Source organism: Cantharellus anzutake, assembly GCF_015039405.1.
Source record: "Cantharellus anzutake strain C23 chromosome Unknown EI90scaffold_17, whole genome shotgun sequence".
In the NCBI taxonomy this organism is placed as follows: Eukaryota; Fungi; Basidiomycota; class Agaricomycetes; order Cantharellales; family Hydnaceae; genus Cantharellus; species Cantharellus anzutake.
Genome location: NW_024066967.1, coordinates 374,690 through 390,330, shown reverse-complemented (window position 1 = coordinate 390,330; position 15,641 = coordinate 374,690). Strand labels below are relative to the sequence as shown.

General features: G+C 49.0%; 5 protein-coding genes across 5 annotated transcripts; 3 read left to right on the top strand and 2 right to left on the bottom strand.

Moving 5' to 3' along the window:
• Positions 1–2,764: 2,764 nt before the first annotated feature.
• EI90DRAFT_3052134 (uncharacterized protein) lies at positions 2,765–3,126 on the top strand. The gene has a single exon (XM_039059908.1). It carries the CDS (start codon positions 2,928–2,930, stop codon positions 3,105–3,107), a length of 180 nt encoding a protein of 59 aa, XP_038917473.1. The 5' UTR covers positions 2,765–2,927; the 3' UTR covers positions 3,108–3,126.
• Positions 3,127–3,705: 579 nt separating this feature from the next.
• On the top strand, positions 3,706–6,522 carry EI90DRAFT_2916594 (uncharacterized protein; the record flags this gene model as incomplete). The annotated part of the gene is made up of 5 exons (XM_039054591.1): positions 3,706–3,841; positions 3,887–3,927; positions 4,314–4,884; positions 4,934–5,967; positions 6,031–6,522. 5 exons carry the CDS (start codon positions 3,706–3,708, stop codon positions 6,520–6,522), a joined length of 2,274 nt encoding a protein of 757 aa, XP_038917472.1.
• Positions 6,523–7,298: 776 nt separating this feature from the next.
• Positions 7,299–9,296, bottom strand: EI90DRAFT_3052127 (TATA box binding protein associated factor-domain-containing protein). The gene is made up of 7 exons (XM_039059907.1): positions 9,216–9,296; positions 9,064–9,159; positions 8,928–9,014; positions 8,714–8,870; positions 8,172–8,659; positions 7,726–8,112; positions 7,299–7,663 (listed from the first exon to the last, which is right to left on the bottom strand). Exons 1-7 carry the CDS (start codon positions 9,267–9,269, stop codon positions 7,442–7,444), a joined length of 1,491 nt encoding a protein of 496 aa, XP_038917471.1. The 5' UTR covers positions 9,270–9,296; the 3' UTR covers positions 7,299–7,441.
• On the top strand, positions 9,205–11,365 carry EI90DRAFT_3052126 (uncharacterized protein). Its single transcript, XM_039059906.1, has 7 exons — positions 9,205–9,501; positions 9,556–9,616; positions 9,679–10,019; positions 10,072–10,233; positions 10,295–10,669; positions 10,729–10,875; positions 10,929–11,365. Exons 1-7 carry the CDS (start codon positions 9,325–9,327, stop codon positions 11,007–11,009), a joined length of 1,344 nt encoding a protein of 447 aa, XP_038917470.1. The 5' UTR covers positions 9,205–9,324; the 3' UTR covers positions 11,010–11,365.
• Positions 11,081–13,943, bottom strand: EI90DRAFT_563176 (aldehyde dehydrogenase). The gene is made up of 11 exons (XM_039067805.1): positions 13,725–13,943; positions 13,461–13,593; positions 13,043–13,215; positions 12,864–12,963; positions 12,749–12,785; positions 12,630–12,693; positions 12,371–12,563; positions 12,252–12,304; positions 12,121–12,180; positions 11,516–12,057; positions 11,081–11,447 (listed from the first exon to the last, which is right to left on the bottom strand). The coding sequence occupies exons 1-11, from the start codon at positions 13,797–13,799 to the stop codon at positions 11,408–11,410; spliced, it is 1,470 nt and encodes a 489-aa protein (XP_038917469.1). The 5' UTR covers positions 13,800–13,943; the 3' UTR covers positions 11,081–11,407.
• Between the last annotated feature and the right edge of the window lie 1,698 nt (positions 13,944–15,641).

Below are 15,641 nucleotides of genomic sequence, written 5' to 3'. Positions count from 1 at the left end.
TTTTTGGCCTGAGTGCGCATTATTGTGTTCAATGCCCAATAGCGAAAGCGAGGGTGTTTTGCAAAGCGACCATCCTCATATCGCATGAGGTGTGAAGCCCATTCAGAGAATGAGACTGGTTTTTGACGGGGACTGCAAAAGTCTGCCTGGCCAGAAGGGAAGAGGCTAGGGAAAGCCCTTGAGGCAATAGGATTGTCATGCCATTCACTGATTGGCTGGGACTCAATGTGCGGCATGAGAATAGGCCCTTGTCCTGCCTGTGCTGCCATGCACAAGTTTTGGAGCTCAGAGACTCGCTCCTCATTCACATTTGGAACAAATCCTGATGTGAAAAGTGCCCTCCCCCCCTCTGCTCCATCAGTCTCATCTCCATTTGATGGCCCCAGGATATCATCTCCTTCATCACCTGCTTCACTGATCCTAATGGACTGTAGGCGGTGCTGGACACTACCACTCTCTGGAAGTTGGGACAGATTCTCCTGGCTAATAATGACATGTTGATATGCTGGGTGATGCTCAACAAGCCATTCTAACCACAGCTGAACAACATGGCGCCGAACATAGTAGAGATGCTGGACATCATGACCAAGGACATGATCTGGACCCTCCCGTTGGATCTGGATGACTTCACACTCCTCAGGAAGGATGGGGAGCAACTGGCGAACTTCAGAAGTATCACGGACAAAGTTGCAAATGTGTCCAGAATACTTCATCTGTCCACCATACACAGTGTGGGCTTGCATGACAACATGAATTGGGGCAAGCAGCATCTCCTCGATCTGTGTGAGCTCCAAAGAAGGATCGTCCACAATGAACTGTGGCTTGCAGCCTGGGTCCATGGAATTTGCTGCTGTATACTTGATCGCATCCTTTCTGCACTTTGCACAATGTCCATCCTTGACTTTCAAGTCAAACCATGTCTCATGGCAAGCATCGCAGTGTTCCATTTGAACCTTCATCAGCTCTTCTCGAAACTTTTTTAACAGAGCACGATCATTGGCGGATACTGCAGATGCAAATCCTCTCATCAAATCTTCATCATTGAGCCCTTGATCCCACTGTGAATCTGATAGGTCTGGAGGTGAGGATGAAGGCAGAGGAGATAATGGCCTAGAGGGTGCAGGAGAAGGTTGTTCCTGTGATGAAATGGGAGATGAGGGGGGAGGTGAAGATTGATCCACCATTTGCTCCTGGGCTGCTTTTTGGCGAGCCTCCTTGTACCTGCGATCAGTGTCAATACATCTCCGACACCTGTTCCTATCTCCATCAAATGCAGAGACAGGTGCATTATGGCCACGATTGCATCTTTGCATTGGCTCTGGAGAATTATGAACTTGAACGGAATCTTGAGATGATTCATGATGATGACTTTGAGGCACAGATGAAGGCCCAGGAAGGGAGAAAGGCTCAAGAGGCCCAGAGGGTGAATACATGCCAACATCAGCTCCACCTTGAGCTGGAGACCCAATACGAGTCCTCTGGTGCTGTCTACGTGTCTCTTCAGGAGTATGTGAGAGACGGTCAGAGTGAAGTCGAGGACCAGCAGAGCTTGGTGGAGTGATTTCTGTGTAGAAAGTTATTCTGTGTATTCTACTGAGAACTGAATACAACATACGTAGTGTATTCCTAGGAATTTCAGGGGTTTCAGACCCAACCTGAGATTGGACATCCAGTTGTTGAAGGTCAAGGGCAAGCTGTGTCCCAATAGATGGATTTCGATTATGTTGGGATCTCTGTTGAGATGTCCCAGAAGAGTTGGGTGGTTGGGAGGGCCCAGCAACAGTTGATTGAGAATGGATTTGAGTGAGTGGTGTATGTAGTGATCCTTGGCTAGCTGCACGATTCAGCTTCTTCCTCTCATTTCTTCTCCTCATCTTCTCTGCACGGAGGATCTCATCCTCAGTTGGCATCTAAAAATTTATTTAAATTAACTCCATAAGATGTTAATTATAAATATTCTTGCACCCACAGCTTCAATGTGCACACAGTATAAACAGAAAAGGCCTCTGCAAAGGCAATATGCCCTATTACAGGCAAATTGAATAAATTTCCTATTGTGAAGCAGGGAACAGGCTCGCTGCACAAGTTGCAGTAAGGAGCAAGGCTGACGTATTTTCCAAAAGGAAAAAAGGGGCCAGGAATCCCTACAACTTGTAGGCTATGAGAGGTGCTGGTCTTAAACTGCCGAACTGATCCCAGTCTGTGCGGGCTAACACAGGGGCTGGGGGACAGGGGTCGCACTTCAGTAGACCTTTGAACCCTATGGATCTGCTCCAAATAGTACTACTTATACAAAATCCTAAGCCCAGGGCACTTAAGGCTTTGCAGAAAGGGCCTGAGAGCCAGTAGCAAGGAGTTGCAGAGAGGGAGAGAGAGGGCTGCAGCTTGCGCGCGTGTATGTAGCACAGCCACAATATCACGGGTGAGCCATCCCTCTTATGTTGATAAGGTTAAAAGGCTACATAGAGCCTAAGTTTCCCTCAAAGTTAATAAATATATAGTTTAAATGATTGTTATGATTATTATGTATTTATTAACATACAACACTGCAAGTGTTGCCGCAATATTTTGTGGCACACACATTGCACGGATGAGATATACATTTGGATCCGATGTTGCACAGATCCCACGGGGTGGCCATTTCTCACGGGGTGGCCATGGGGGGGTGGGATTGCACTTTCACACGGTATATTCCCACGAAAAAAAAACTAACCCCTCTGTAAACAACGCCTCGCAAGCTCGGCCAATCATCGGATGGAGAAGGATTGTTTTAATTAATAGTATTGACTCTTGAGTGCCATGTGAGAATGAGTGGTCAGGTCTAAGGACTCGAAGCTCCAAGCCCAGCCCCAAGGTGAAGAGGGTAGTAACGTCTGTGTTCCTTTCACATATGGAGCATTAACTGGCACAAGGGATGAACAGGAGGGATGTTAGAGACATTGAAGGACCCTTCCGGTAAATTCACACCGTTAGGTTCATTAATAAGAGATCCTGCAGTGCAATATACCGCTCGGAAGAGGGGTTGCGATGGTGATGGTGGTGGCCAAATTCCCTTACATAGTAGTGCACGCAAGCATAAGGCCGACAGGCAAGAACACAAAGCTTGAAGGGACAGCTGGTGCTATGGATCCCAAGCTGTCAAAAAGCTTAGTAATCATTCCCATGACCGTGTGAAATTAAACCCTCCGCTGGCACGAGTCTCAGCGATTCGGAGCCTGGTTCACCTGCAACAGTAGAGTGTCATACTTTTTTCATATCTTCTTTCCTTACGGGACTTTTGCTCGTGCCCATTTCCTGTCCGGAGCTAAACGAACATAATACCCTTTTATACAAGTACGTCCCTCTCCCACTGCCTTCTCTCCATCTACCTTGCTCTCCTCAATCCAACGGGGAGCGCCAACCCAAGTAAAATAACGTATAAGACTAACTAATCCCCTTCTTCGCCTCTCTCACCACTTGTTGGCTCACTTGATCCCTCACTTCTGGCTCCGGTGCTATCTTTCACACGTCAACACCAATTTTTTTCATCACATTCACTGACCATACGGTCGCCGGACACGCGGGGTGATTATGGCTCTGGGTCATCAGTCTTCCTTCTCTTCGTACTTGTCTCCGGACAAACAGCAAGCCGCTCTCGCTTCTACCAACTCTAACTCCAACACAACGAATCCTCTCTCCACATACCTCTCCCTCATTCCAACTCTCATGGCTTCATTATCCACCTCGGACATACTCGTCGTCGCACTAGGTCTAGTCCTTGGGACCCTTTACCTCTACAAAGATTCACTCTTCTCGTCTAAATCTATCGATGGAGGGTTTAAGCTCCCTAATGGCAATGCTGGTTTAACTTCTTCAGTTGGTATTGGTGCTAGTGATTCAGGTGAAGCCATTGATCCAAGGGATTTCGTGGCCAGGCTCAAGCAACAGGTGAGTTTCCCAAGATATTTGGGGGTTTACCTTGTTTCATTTTATTTCACTTTGCTGTGTTGCGCCATGATCCGAGTTTCTATCTCAGTGTTGCTGTGTTATGGTATTTTCGCTGCGACATCGTATCATGTGAACTGACGATTATTCGCTTTCAATTTTACTTCTCCTTTCCCCAATCTTCCTCGACTCGTCATCCTACATCGTCACTGCATGTACTCTTGGTGTTGTTCCTTGACGTTGCCATTATTTCGAAATCATGATAACCTGTCCGGTTATCTTGCTCTGCCTGCCCTTCCATTTTCCGCTCTCCCATTGTCCATGACCTCCCGTACCAACCCTGACCGGCATATCCTCTTCTCTTCCATCCTCCCAATTACCTTCCATAGAAAAAACGCATCGCCATCTTCTACGGTTCTCAAACCGGCACGGCCGAAGAGTATGCCATCCGTCTCGCCAAAGAAGCCAAGTCCAAATTCGGACTTTCCTCCCTCGTCTGCGACGCCGAAGAATACGACATTGACAAACTCGACACCTTGCCTTCGGACTGTTGTGTAGTCTTCGTGATGGCTACGTATGGTGAAGGAGAACCCACGGATAATGCTGTCCAACTTGTGTCCAACCTACGGGATGATTCGTTCGAGTTTTCGTCGGGGAATGGACATCGAGTAGATGGTGTCAAGTATGTTGTGTTTGGATTGGGAAATAGGACGTATGAGCATTATAATATTATTGGAAGGCAGGTTGATGAGGCGATGACGAAGATGGGAGGAGTGAGGATTGGAGAGAGAGGGGAGGGCGATGACGATAAGAGCATGGAAGAGGATTATTTGGCGTGGAAGGATGGGATGTGGGAGGAGTTTGGGAAGGCTATGGGGGTTGAGGAAGGTGCTGGTGGGGACACTCCTGATTTTGTTGTTAGGGAGATTAAAACGGCTGATGAAGGGAAGGTTTATCTCGGTATGTCTCTCCCGCCTCCCTCCTTTGTCGAATCTAACCGTCAAACTAGGTGAACTATCGGCTCGAGCTCTCAACAAGACGAAGGGTATTCATGACGCTAAAAACCCTTATGCTGCCCCTATCCAATGCACCAAGGAACTTTTCGCGGTCTCGCACGCACGCCATTGTGTTCACATGGAGTTCAATATTGAAGGATCAGGTCTAACGTATCAACACGGAGACCATGTCGGTATATGGCCCCCTAATTCCGAGGTCGAAGTCACACGGCTACTAGCGACGCTTGGTTTACTGGACGTTGATCCCGACTCTGGTGGAAAGTCGAAATTAAGATCCCAAACCGTTATAGATATCGAAAGCCTTGACCCCGCACTCGCAAAAGTTCCCTTCCCAGTCCCTACGACGTACGACACCGTATTACGGTATTACCTTGATATTAGTGCTGTGGCTGGGAGACAAGTGCTGAACGTGTTGAGTCGGTATGCGCCAAGCGAGGAGGCGAAGACCGTGCTCGGGAAGTTGGGAAGTGACAAGGCTTTTTACGGGGAGGTGGTTGCCGGAGGTTGCTTGAAGTTGGGTGAGGTGTTGCAGTTTGCCGCGGGTGACGAAGTTGCACCTGTTGGTGTCAATAGGGAAGGGAAACTGACCAAGTGGAACATCCCATTCGACGTGATCGTGAGTGCTTTGCCAAGGTTGCAGCCAAGGTATTACTCTATTTCGAGTAGTCCAAAGTTGTACCCCACTAGCATTCACGTTACGTGCGTCGTGTTGACTTATGAGAGTGAGGGGAGTAGTGTTGATGATCAAGGGCGGGGAGTTGGAGTTGAGAAGGGGAAGAGGGTGTTTGGAGTTGCGTCCAATTATTTGTTGAATTTGAAGGGTGCTACGTATGGAGAGGTGGAGGCTGGGGTTGAAGGACAAGGGCTGGTTGACGCAAACGGACATCCGACGTATGCGATTGGTGGACCGAGGAATGCGTACGCATTTGGGCCTCGATTGTACAAGGCGCCCGTTCACGTACGAAGGTCGGCGTTCAGACTCCCTACGAATCCTAAGACGCCTGTGCTCATGGTTGGGCCTGGAACTGTAAGTGTTTTTACTCTTCTTACCCAAAAATCTGTGACATGCGTTATCTCTTACATAACACAGGGCGTGGCACCTTTCCGTGGATTTGTCCAAGAACGAGTAGCCCTAGCTCGAAAGGCTCTTGATAAAAATGGTCCGGACGCGCTTTCCACCTGGGGACGTATCCAGCTTTTCTACGGTTGCCGATCAGAACATGAAGATTACTTGTACAGAGATGAGTGGCCTGGGTATATGGAGGAGTTGAAGGGTAAATTTGAGATGCATTGTGCGTTCTCGAGGTCTGGGAAGAGGAAACCGGATGGGAGCAAGATTTACGTGCAGGATTTGATTTGGGATCAAAGGGAGACGATTGGAAAGATGATTAGCAGTGGGAGTGAAGGAGGAAAAGGGTATGTGTATATTTGTGGGGATGCGAAAAGTATGAGCAAGTCGGTTGAGGAGGTTTTGGCGAGGATTTTGGGAGAGTTTGTGTTGGGGAAGGGGATTGAGGAAGGGTGGGTAGAGTTAAAGGCTATGAAGGAGAGGTCGAGGCTCTTGTTAGACGTTTGGTCTTAGATTGAATTTGTCTTTTTAATTTTGGAGGGGGGTGGACGGGTAAATAGGGTAGATATACTTTTGGCTGTGGTTAATGGGGATGGTGGCCGTCGTCGGGTCCCGGTATCGACGCCATTCCTTTATCCTTTCTTTTGTCCAGGTACCCTTCTAAACCGTCGTTGAATCACTTTCTTCTATCCAACACATCTCTTAGAATAGTACGTTCGTACACATGATCTACATCTACTCTTCTGTAAGGAAACCAAAAAAAAAACAACATTTTCTCCCTCCATTGCTTTCCGATCATCATGGCAACATGTCGCTTAAAATGCGGGAGTAATATTACAGCAAGGTGCAAAAAAATCGACGCGCCCAATTTGGATGAATGTCCGTGCAGGTCATGTGATAGTCATGTGACTATCCACAAATGGCAGAAAATAAATGATGATCGACTTGCAGTTTCCTAAATAGGATCGATCACATGACCTGATCGAGCATTCATCCAAATCTGTTGCGCCGTTTGTTTTGCACCTTGCTGTAATGCTTGTATCTTGCGGAGCACCGGGCTCGCGGCGTGCCGTCAGCCGCTTTACTCATGCTGTTCATTCGCATCAGCCATATCAGTCTTGCATCAGGTTCAAGCACGTCTCCACGCCACATCGCCACTTCAATCGAGCCGCTGCCACTATGTACTAGGTACACAGTTAATCTGGTTCTTATGCACTTGCGTCATCCCGTGCGTAGGAGGCTAGAGTTCAGGTTCCGACTGCGAGTGAAAGGTTGAGAATTATATGCAGGCATGAATATCAAGATGAGAATCCAACACAGGAAAGGAGTGGAATGGCCACAGATGCTACCATTCGCGTGAAGGCCTGCCAAATTAACAACACTCAGAAAGGCAGAAGAAACGTTCTGCTTGTTTTTTTCCCCTTCGTCTGTGCTACGATGAAGTAGTACCGACTATTATCCCTTCATTGAACGATTTAGCGAGCTTCTTTGCCCAGCGGCCATCCTCGCCCACTGTCCGAGAGAATGAATCACCGATGGTAGCGATCAAAAGATCTGCTGCGGTACGATCATCATCGTCCATATCATTAAGTGGCCGGGGTGGGCTTCCGGCAGGTTGTTCAGTCGTTCGAGGGTGAAGGATTTCAAGTGCATCCTGAGCGATAAGAAAAGGAAATAAGCCGTGACGAGGTGATTTCCAGATACAAACAAACCCACCATCATGGCTTGTTGAACACCTCTTGTATCCATACCCATCTCTGTTGCCCGGTCCATATCTTCCCCTACGACCGTGCCTCCACCAGCTTGTACGAGACCCCTCCGAACTGCTTCTTTCCCAACAGCTGTAAGACCTCTTAAAGCACCTTCTCGAGTACCTAACATCCTCCCTGGATCGATGAGTGCAGCAAGGAGAGTTTTTGTGACGCGGGATGAGAGACTTGGGTAGGTGGGTGAGTGTTGCGTGAGGAGACGGGAGAGAACGGACGCTGCATGGGTGCGGAGTTGGGACGGGGATGGATCAGTGGAGTCGGTGGGGATGATAGGAGGGGTTGGAAGTGTTGATGTCAAGAGAATGGAGAGGATTGGGGGAAGAAGTTGGTGTAACTAATACCGAACAGTGGCGTTAATGCACGAACCAACAATTGAATATCAATCAAACGTACGTAAGGCTCGACAAATAGTCGATCATTTTCTAGTAATGCACTTATGGCGTCAAGATAGATATCCAAGCTTTTACGATCAAAGTCAACATCCTCGCCATCCGTGGAATCTCTTCGTAGGGATGCAACTACTCCTTCCCCAATCCATCGCGCAATGTAGGGTAATACGGGAGACAGTCCAGCGTCTGCGCGTAAACTGGTAAGGGCAGCTGTCTTCTTTCGGTCGTCCATTGAAGGTGATAATGCAGAAACGAGTATTTGATAGTAGTGTTGCAACTCTCGACTAAGGTGTGTTTTGACGGATGGCGCTTTGACGGGTTGATCCTTCGACGCCTTGGCGTCCGGAGTGGGCTGAGATAGTGGGCCATTCTGAGTCGCTGCAGGTGACGCATGAGTTGTGGCGGCTTGTGGAGCATCGACGGCGGGTGGTGTTTCTGGAGGTGGGTTTTCAGGTATTAATGGTTGGACGCCCTCAATCGCCAGCCAGTGCGCTAGGTGACAAAGTGTCAGGACCCGTGAATTAAGTAAATAGAAAACATACTAACCTGCGTAGCGAATTTTCCTAGGAACAGGTATTGGGTTCTGCTTTAGCATGACCTCAAAGTCAATGTCATCATCATCAACTACGTATATCGGCGGACCAGACGTCGGCTGCACCCTCCGAAATGTTGGAGCATTATGGCTAGTATGGCCATATGCGGGCTGAAGTCGTTATTATTCGGTGAACGGATACTCCAGGCCACCATATATTGGACATACTTCGATGTTTAGTGTTTTAAATGCCTGGTCAACGTCCGAGGTGGTCATCATGGTTCGTCGGGAATGCCGTGTGAAACGCGCAGCCTCCTGGAGGCCAAATCAGAGGATCAATGGTCATCTGGGCTAGTTCACGTACTTGAATGATCTGGTGCAACCTGTATTCCACGTCGCTCGCAAGGGCATTGGCGACAGTGTCGGAGAGGTTCGTGATTCCCAACGAGTCTGCGACATCCTGCGCAGTAACTTTCCGTCAGATAATCCCTCACTGACTCTTCCATCATCCCCTACTATTATGGTATCAGCCTTGAGAATCCCCGGACGTGGCGGAGCTCGGGCGCTCATTTGGGCGGAGGAAAGTGGAGCAAGGTGAATCCCTGCACTGCCACTTTGTCGCAATATGAGAATGGACAACTGTCCTTTCGATCTACTCGCCCTTTTTTGCGATTGGCTTTGGGAGCCCCGCGATTTAGCCTCTGTTTCGTCAACAAGTAGGTCTCTCTGTCGAGCCGCGACCCCTCGCCTTTATTCGTCACTACGGTTTGGTGCTAAGCAGGCCGCCAAATGGAGACATGAGGTCAGGACCAGTATACCTGTTTCGAGTGTCAGCTTTTTCATGGGTTTTATTTAGGCGTCATTTATACACACGATAAATCGGCGCTGTGATCTAGGGGAATACGTCAGAAGCATCGGTGAGTCCCACACTGCATGCACCGAAGACTTTGGTGTGCGGGTAGTAATGATGCCATAACAGATATCGTCATGGTGCCACTCGGACCCTCAGGACCTGATCAGACGTTCTACTCTATGTGCACTCGTGCCATAGAGATCTGCCATAACTTACATTCCTTTTCATCGGTACCTTTGCAAACAAATCAATGCGCAACGTATATGGTGGAGAAGCTGCTCTCACTGCGAGGACCGTCGCTCTCCTCTCTTCGCCTGCCCTCTGGAGTCGTCGGAACTTTGGAAGTCCTCGGGACTTGTACAAGTCTCTCTGAGTTACATTTGGAGCGGCCCAGCCATGTGCTATTGTCAGCTCTTCCGACATGGATTGATGCACTTACTTCGACACTGAGGTCATTTTCCCTCTCGGTACGGGCGCCTTGATTACCCGAATCCCCTCATTCTGATAGTTTCTTTATAGGACTCGAACGTATCTAAGGAGTTACTCGACGATGTTCTTTCGAGAGCTCCTGGGATCATCACACTGTCCATTAAACATTGCAGTTCTATTGGCCTCACGGACCTGCTGATCCTGGTATCCAAAAACCTTCCAGAACTAGAGTCTCTTTCCGTTGCTCTGATGGCAAGTTTTGGCTGAAATTTGTCAGTTTGCACACACAACGTGCTGAAACAATGAACAACAGAATGGCTACATGCCCGTTGGGGATTTCGACGCGACCTTGACTAACCTACGGAGCTTCAGCATCGAAATCGGAACAACCGGGTTGACTTCTAACGGGTCCGACAAGCGCAGTATGGACACCCAACCGTGGACAAGCGCTTTGCGGTGTATCAAGAACTCCCCGCTTCAGTCCCTCACACTAAAGAAATCTAGCGCTCCGGCTGTATTACCATCCGAGCCGGTGCCCCTTAGTATTCTCTGGGAGGATAAGCAACCTCCTCCCCTTAAGCGGCTTGTCGTATGGGGGTCCAATCTTACGCTGGATGCCGTACAAAAGATTTGTATGGTCTTCGAGCACCTTGAAGTGTTGGGCGTGCATTTTTCCGGGTTGAGCACCGTACGTCCGCGTCCGAATTCTAGCGTGTGACCCTATACCGAAATGACATGCTACCGTAGGCTCGAGCCTGTAACGTACTCAATAAAGCCCGGAATCTCCACACAATCTTAGACAATCGATCTCGGGGCATCCGTCCCGATATAGTCCGCGCTTTATTGATAAGTACGAAGCTCCGGCGAATATATCTAGATCGTGAACACTGGGAGGCAAGTATCTGTGACTCTGGGCCTCTAGCAGCTTGATTGATTGGTGCCTCTAGATTTATTCGTCCGTTCAAAAAACGAACACAGGGGAACTGACAATCGTCCGGGAGATCAGGTTTTCGGTGAGCCAGCGCTAATATGACGTTGTGTGAATTTTTCGTTTCAAATACACGAGGACAATACCGACATTCGGTGAATAGCACTGCAATGGGAGTTTCTTGAATGGCTGTCTTTCGCTCATCTTACCGTACAATGGGTCTTGATCTGAAGAAGGGACGTTCTGTGTTTCGGCGGTACAAAAAAATGAACATCGATCTGGATCATATAGCCGGATTCAGATGATGGCGTGACCTGCACATAAGGCCAACCGCCAGCCATTTTCGTCTTATAAAGGAAAGGAAGTAGTTGGCGCAAAATGGCGAGGTTGGATGAATGGACGAAATGTATTTAGCTATGCATGCATGTCATGATCATAATTACAGCACGAGCGGATTACGTGTCCCACGCGTAAGTAAAGTACATTATTTTCTAGGCTTCAGAGGTTAGTCTTAATGTAGACAGTCTTGGTCTGAGTCCTGTGGTTATAACGCGGAATTCAGCTCCCATTAAGCTTGCTTGCAGTCGAAGGGCAGTCCAAACTCACCAGCTCTCAACCCAATGAGGACCCATTTCTTTCCCATAACCAGACTGCTTCCACCCACCAAACGGTACATCGAAATGAAGTAGAGGAGAAGCAGAATTAATGCCGACCATTCCGCTCTCGAGCTTACGCGAGAAACGAATGGCACGATCGAGGTTGGAGGTAAAGACGGAAGAGAACAAGCCATACTCGGTATCGTTCGCCCGTTTGAGAACTTCCTCCTCCGTTTTGAAAGTGTGGTAGACCAGCACGGGTCCGAACACTTCAGTGGTGTTGATCTTGGCATCATCAGCCACGTCCTTGAAGATGGTAGGTTGAACGAAAGCACCCTTGCCCTCACCACCGACGACGAGTTTCCCTTCCGTCTTAGCGACGTCGATGAGCGAATTGACGTTCATGGTCTGGATGGAGTCGGCTAATGTGGAGATGAGTGTGTTGTTATCGTTGGGATCACCCTGGAGAGAGGTCCAGACTGCGAATGCTTGCTTGAGACCCTCAAGGAATTGGTCCGCAACTGACTCCTCGACATAGATGCGAGTGTTGGACTGGACGTATGAAATATAAGATGATGGTCTCTGGGTGAAAATATACTAAGAATTCAAACACACCGTGCAGACTTGTCCAAGGTTAACAAGCGAGCTCAACGCAACAGTCTCAACGGCCGATTTCTGATCACGAATGGAGGAGAGACCCACACTTGAGCGACGCCGCGAAAAATAGCATAAGAGGAGCTACACACCAGATCGGCATCTGCGAAGATGATCGAAGGGGACTTTCCACCGAGCTCAAGTGCTTCACGTCAACAACCGTGTCAGATCGTGTCTATCCCCACTCGCAGCATGACATCACAACACTTACTAACAACTTTCAAGTTGCTCAAGGCAGCAGCAGCCTGGACACGACGACCAGTAGCAGTTGAGCCAGTAAAAGCCAGCTTGCGAATCTTCATATGTTCAGCGATGTACTGGCCAGACTGACCGGTTCCTTGAAGGATGTTGATAACTCCCGGGGGGAAGCCAGCTTCAACGATGCACTTGGCAACCTCGATGGACTAGAAAAAAATGAATAAGCTTGTTAACAAAAAGGAGAGTTTTACCAAAAGGCATAAAGGGCTTACAATAAGGGGAGATTTTTCTGATGCCTTGAGGACGATGCAGTTTCCTGCAGCGACCGCTGGACCACTATCGTGCAAGGGTTCAGATGGAAAAGTCAGGACGCGAAGGAGACGTTACACACATCTTCCAAAGCATCATAGGAGTACCCAAGTTCCATGCTGGATTTCATCCCCCAAAGTTCAAACGGCTCATTAAGCACAAGTAATGCGATGTGTATAGAGAGAAGGGAAACTCACGAATGATGCCAGCAACAACTCCATAAGGTTGTTTGTAGGTCAAATTCATAAACCCAGGCTGGTTAACCGAAACATTCCCGTAGATAGCCTCAGCTTGAGCCTACTCGGGACGGCGCATACATAAATGCAGGATCAGCAAATCGTGTCGGAGCAATACGGGGCAAGAGATATGCACTCACAACCAGAGTGTCGAGAAATTCAACAGTCCATTGAAACTCGAACTCTAGGGTCGACTTGGGCTTGCCGATCGCATTCACCTCAAGGTTAGTGAGGTGTTCACGGTGAGCCAGGATGCGATCCGACAGTTTGCGAAGGTAACCTGCACGCTGCTTGCCGGTCAGTGCCGACCAGGCTATTCAACGGATGAGCGAAAAGTCGTGTGTTCCGCCATCACAAATATTGCACGCGATAAACGTAGCAGTCAGGCGCCATCGCGACGTAGTAGATAAGCCACAGCATGTCCAGACCGGCGATGTCATAGTAGCAGTCGTTAGGCAGCAAGCAGAAGCCGGGAACGCGAAAAATTAGAGACACATAAAAGTCAGCGGAAGGGCCGGAATCTAACTGTTTTTGTGGGAAAAGCAATCGATTACCCACCTGGAAAAGCAGCTTCGGCCGCATCGACAGCTTTGTCTACATCTCCCTTGGTAGCGCTGCTGACTTTAGCGAGAAGCTTGTTGTTCAAGGGTGAGACGAGGTCGAAAGTCGAGCGATCGGAGCTCTCAACGAACTAGAGATCGAGCGTGATGAGTTTTGCCGTCGCGTCCAGAACCGTAAGCTGGAACTTGGCCCCGAGATCATTCGACAGCACACACGGATGGCCTGTCTAACGATCCAGAAACCGAGCATCGTTTTACTCACCTCGTTGTTGATGAAGAGTCCAGTCTCGATCCGTTCCTTGAAGGTGGGAAAGTCTTGGTATAGAGGCGCGCCCATGTCGACAATGAGTGTATAATCCTATAGGGTATTGCTGAGAGGATGGGGTGATGGTCCCATCGGGCTGAGCCTTTTATGATTTCCCTCTCACTATACTGAGAGACGGGAGTCCAAAGATAGCAATCGGTATGATCCGTAACACCAAGCCCATTGCCGTTACGCCGTAATTCAATCAAGGTCCGGTCGTTGATCTCTTATTCTTGGTCGAGAACCCTATCAAGAAACTTGATATGACAAACTCCAATCGGAGTGCCAGAGCTTGCCAAAAGGCACCGAGATGCAAGTGGAATGCAGGCTTGCAGGCTTGCAGGCCCTGCTTGTGCCGTGGAACATCCTCTCCACTCATTGAATACAAGAATCGACATGGTGATGTCACTAATGACAAAGGCCGCGAACCTGTCGATCGAGCTTGCAAGAGCCTTTGAAGGGGCTCCATCACACCCGATCAAACCGTGGGTTGTGAAACAGGGCCCTGGAATAAGTAAGGGTAGTCCGAAAACTACGGTGTGGATTGCACAGCTTAGACAGCCCGAACCAGGACAAGCTAGTTGGGTAACTTAGGTTTCCGATTTTCCCAACAATGAAGTTCCGTTCCAGCTGTGTGATGCGCGATAATCAGGTAGCTTGATGGAAAGGCCCCAATGCAAGGTGATATCACAGGCAACTAGTCAAACGGCACTTCAACAGATAGAATTCGGGAGCCTGTTGAAGCTCAATATCGACATGGCTCGACAGGGAAGAACATGGATTCGTAAGCCACCACCCTCGCGTGTTCAGGCGCGGGGAAACACTGCCCGGCGCCCATTCAGGATTAAGCTGCTATAGCAAATAGGAAGAAGGGTGTCTTTAAGGTGACAAGCTCCGTACGCTAGACTTTCCCACGTCGGATCAATGCACCGCATGCTCGACGACAGTTGTGAGTCGAGGCATAGCATCGCCGGCACGGAGTTCATCTCGTAGTTGCCGTAGAGCTGAACTAGCTGTTCCCATGACAATCACTAGAGCACGCCAGCTGACTTGGCTGAGTCAGCTCTGACAGAGGTGGATGCCAGTTTTTCCATGTACTTGACACAGCCGCACGGACCCAACCGTTCGAATTCACCCGAATTTATTCCTTTCTTTAGCACCGAACTTGTAAATTACGAACCCCGAAGATCCTACCAAATCAAACACCGTGGAAGCGCGTCGATCCCACTGCAGTCTGGTTTTCCCTCAAACTGAATTGAATGACTAGCTAGCGGAGCTAGCTTGCTGGCAGTACTGCACCCCTCGGCGCATGAATAACCTTGTCACCCATTAATATCGAGGGAAATTAGCATGTGTTGTGACTCGTGAGTTAGGGACGCCTGACCAATGACCTATGGGGCAAATAGTTGGAAAGGGGGGAAATTGTTGATCAGAGTGTACATTAACTATGAGATCATTATGGGCAACAACGAGGAGCCACCCCCTCAAATACCGCCTTCCGGGGGCTCCTGCGGAGATCCCCCAGCGGAGTGACGCTGGGGACTACTGTGGAGCCCCGGTCCCCCACGTAGTAATACACACATCCATGCATTTCCGTGTCCAAAAACACTACATAGTTTATTACTGTACGGGAAAAAGGGAGACTACTATTGTGCCTTTTTCCTCGTAGAGTTATGCGCCGGCTGCTCTTCGAATCCCATCTCCACTGGTGCCGCCTGACCACTTTCCAACATAGAACCCCGCGTTCCGCTCACACCCTCCGTGCCCACATGTAAGCTTTTATGAACTTCCATTCCGGCTCACAACCCTCCCCGTAAGTCGATATCGCACGGTGTGATAGATAGGATGTTCGGTGTGTGCTACTCGTACCGCTAT

Excerpts from the sequence above, each read along its gene's own strand:
- EI90DRAFT_3052134 (XM_039059908.1), top strand. The coding sequence starts at position 2,928 with ATGTTAGAGACATTGAAGGACCCTTCCGGTAAATTCACACCGTTAGGT.
- EI90DRAFT_3052127 (XM_039059907.1), bottom strand. The coding sequence starts at position 9,269 with ATGAGCGCCCGAGCTCCGCCACGTCCGGGGATTCTCAAGGCTGATACC. Across the intron at positions 8,660-8,713 it reads TAGGAAAATTCGCTACGCAG|CGCACTGGCTGGCGATTGAG; the intron begins GTTAGTATGTTT and ends TTTGTCACCTAG. Across the intron at positions 7,664-7,725 it reads GTGTTCAACAAGCCATGATG|GATGCACTTGAAATCCTTCA; the intron begins GTGGGTTTGTTT and ends CTTATCGCTCAG.
- EI90DRAFT_3052126 (XM_039059906.1), top strand. The coding sequence starts at position 9,325 with ATGAGAATGGACAACTGTCCTTTCGATCTACTCGCCCTTTTTTGCGAT. Across the intron at positions 9,502-9,555 it reads CCGCCAAATGGAGACATGAG|GCGTCATTTATACACACGAT; the intron begins GTCAGGACCAGT and ends GGTTTTATTTAG. Across the intron at positions 10,020-10,071 it reads TGAGGTCATTTTCCCTCTCG|GACTCGAACGTATCTAAGGA; the intron begins GTACGGGCGCCT and ends GTTTCTTTATAG.
- EI90DRAFT_563176 (XM_039067805.1), bottom strand. The coding sequence starts at position 13,799 with ATGGGCGCGCCTCTATACCAAGACTTTCCCACCTTCAAGGAACGGATC. Across the intron at positions 12,305-12,370 it reads GAGCAACTTGAAAGTTGTTA|CACTTGAGCTCGGTGGAAAG; the intron begins GTAAGTGTTGTG and ends GTTGACGTGAAG. Across the intron at positions 12,058-12,120 it reads ACCTTGGACAAGTCTGCACG|TCCAACACTCGCATCTATGT; the intron begins GTGTGTTTGAAT and ends TCATACGTCCAG.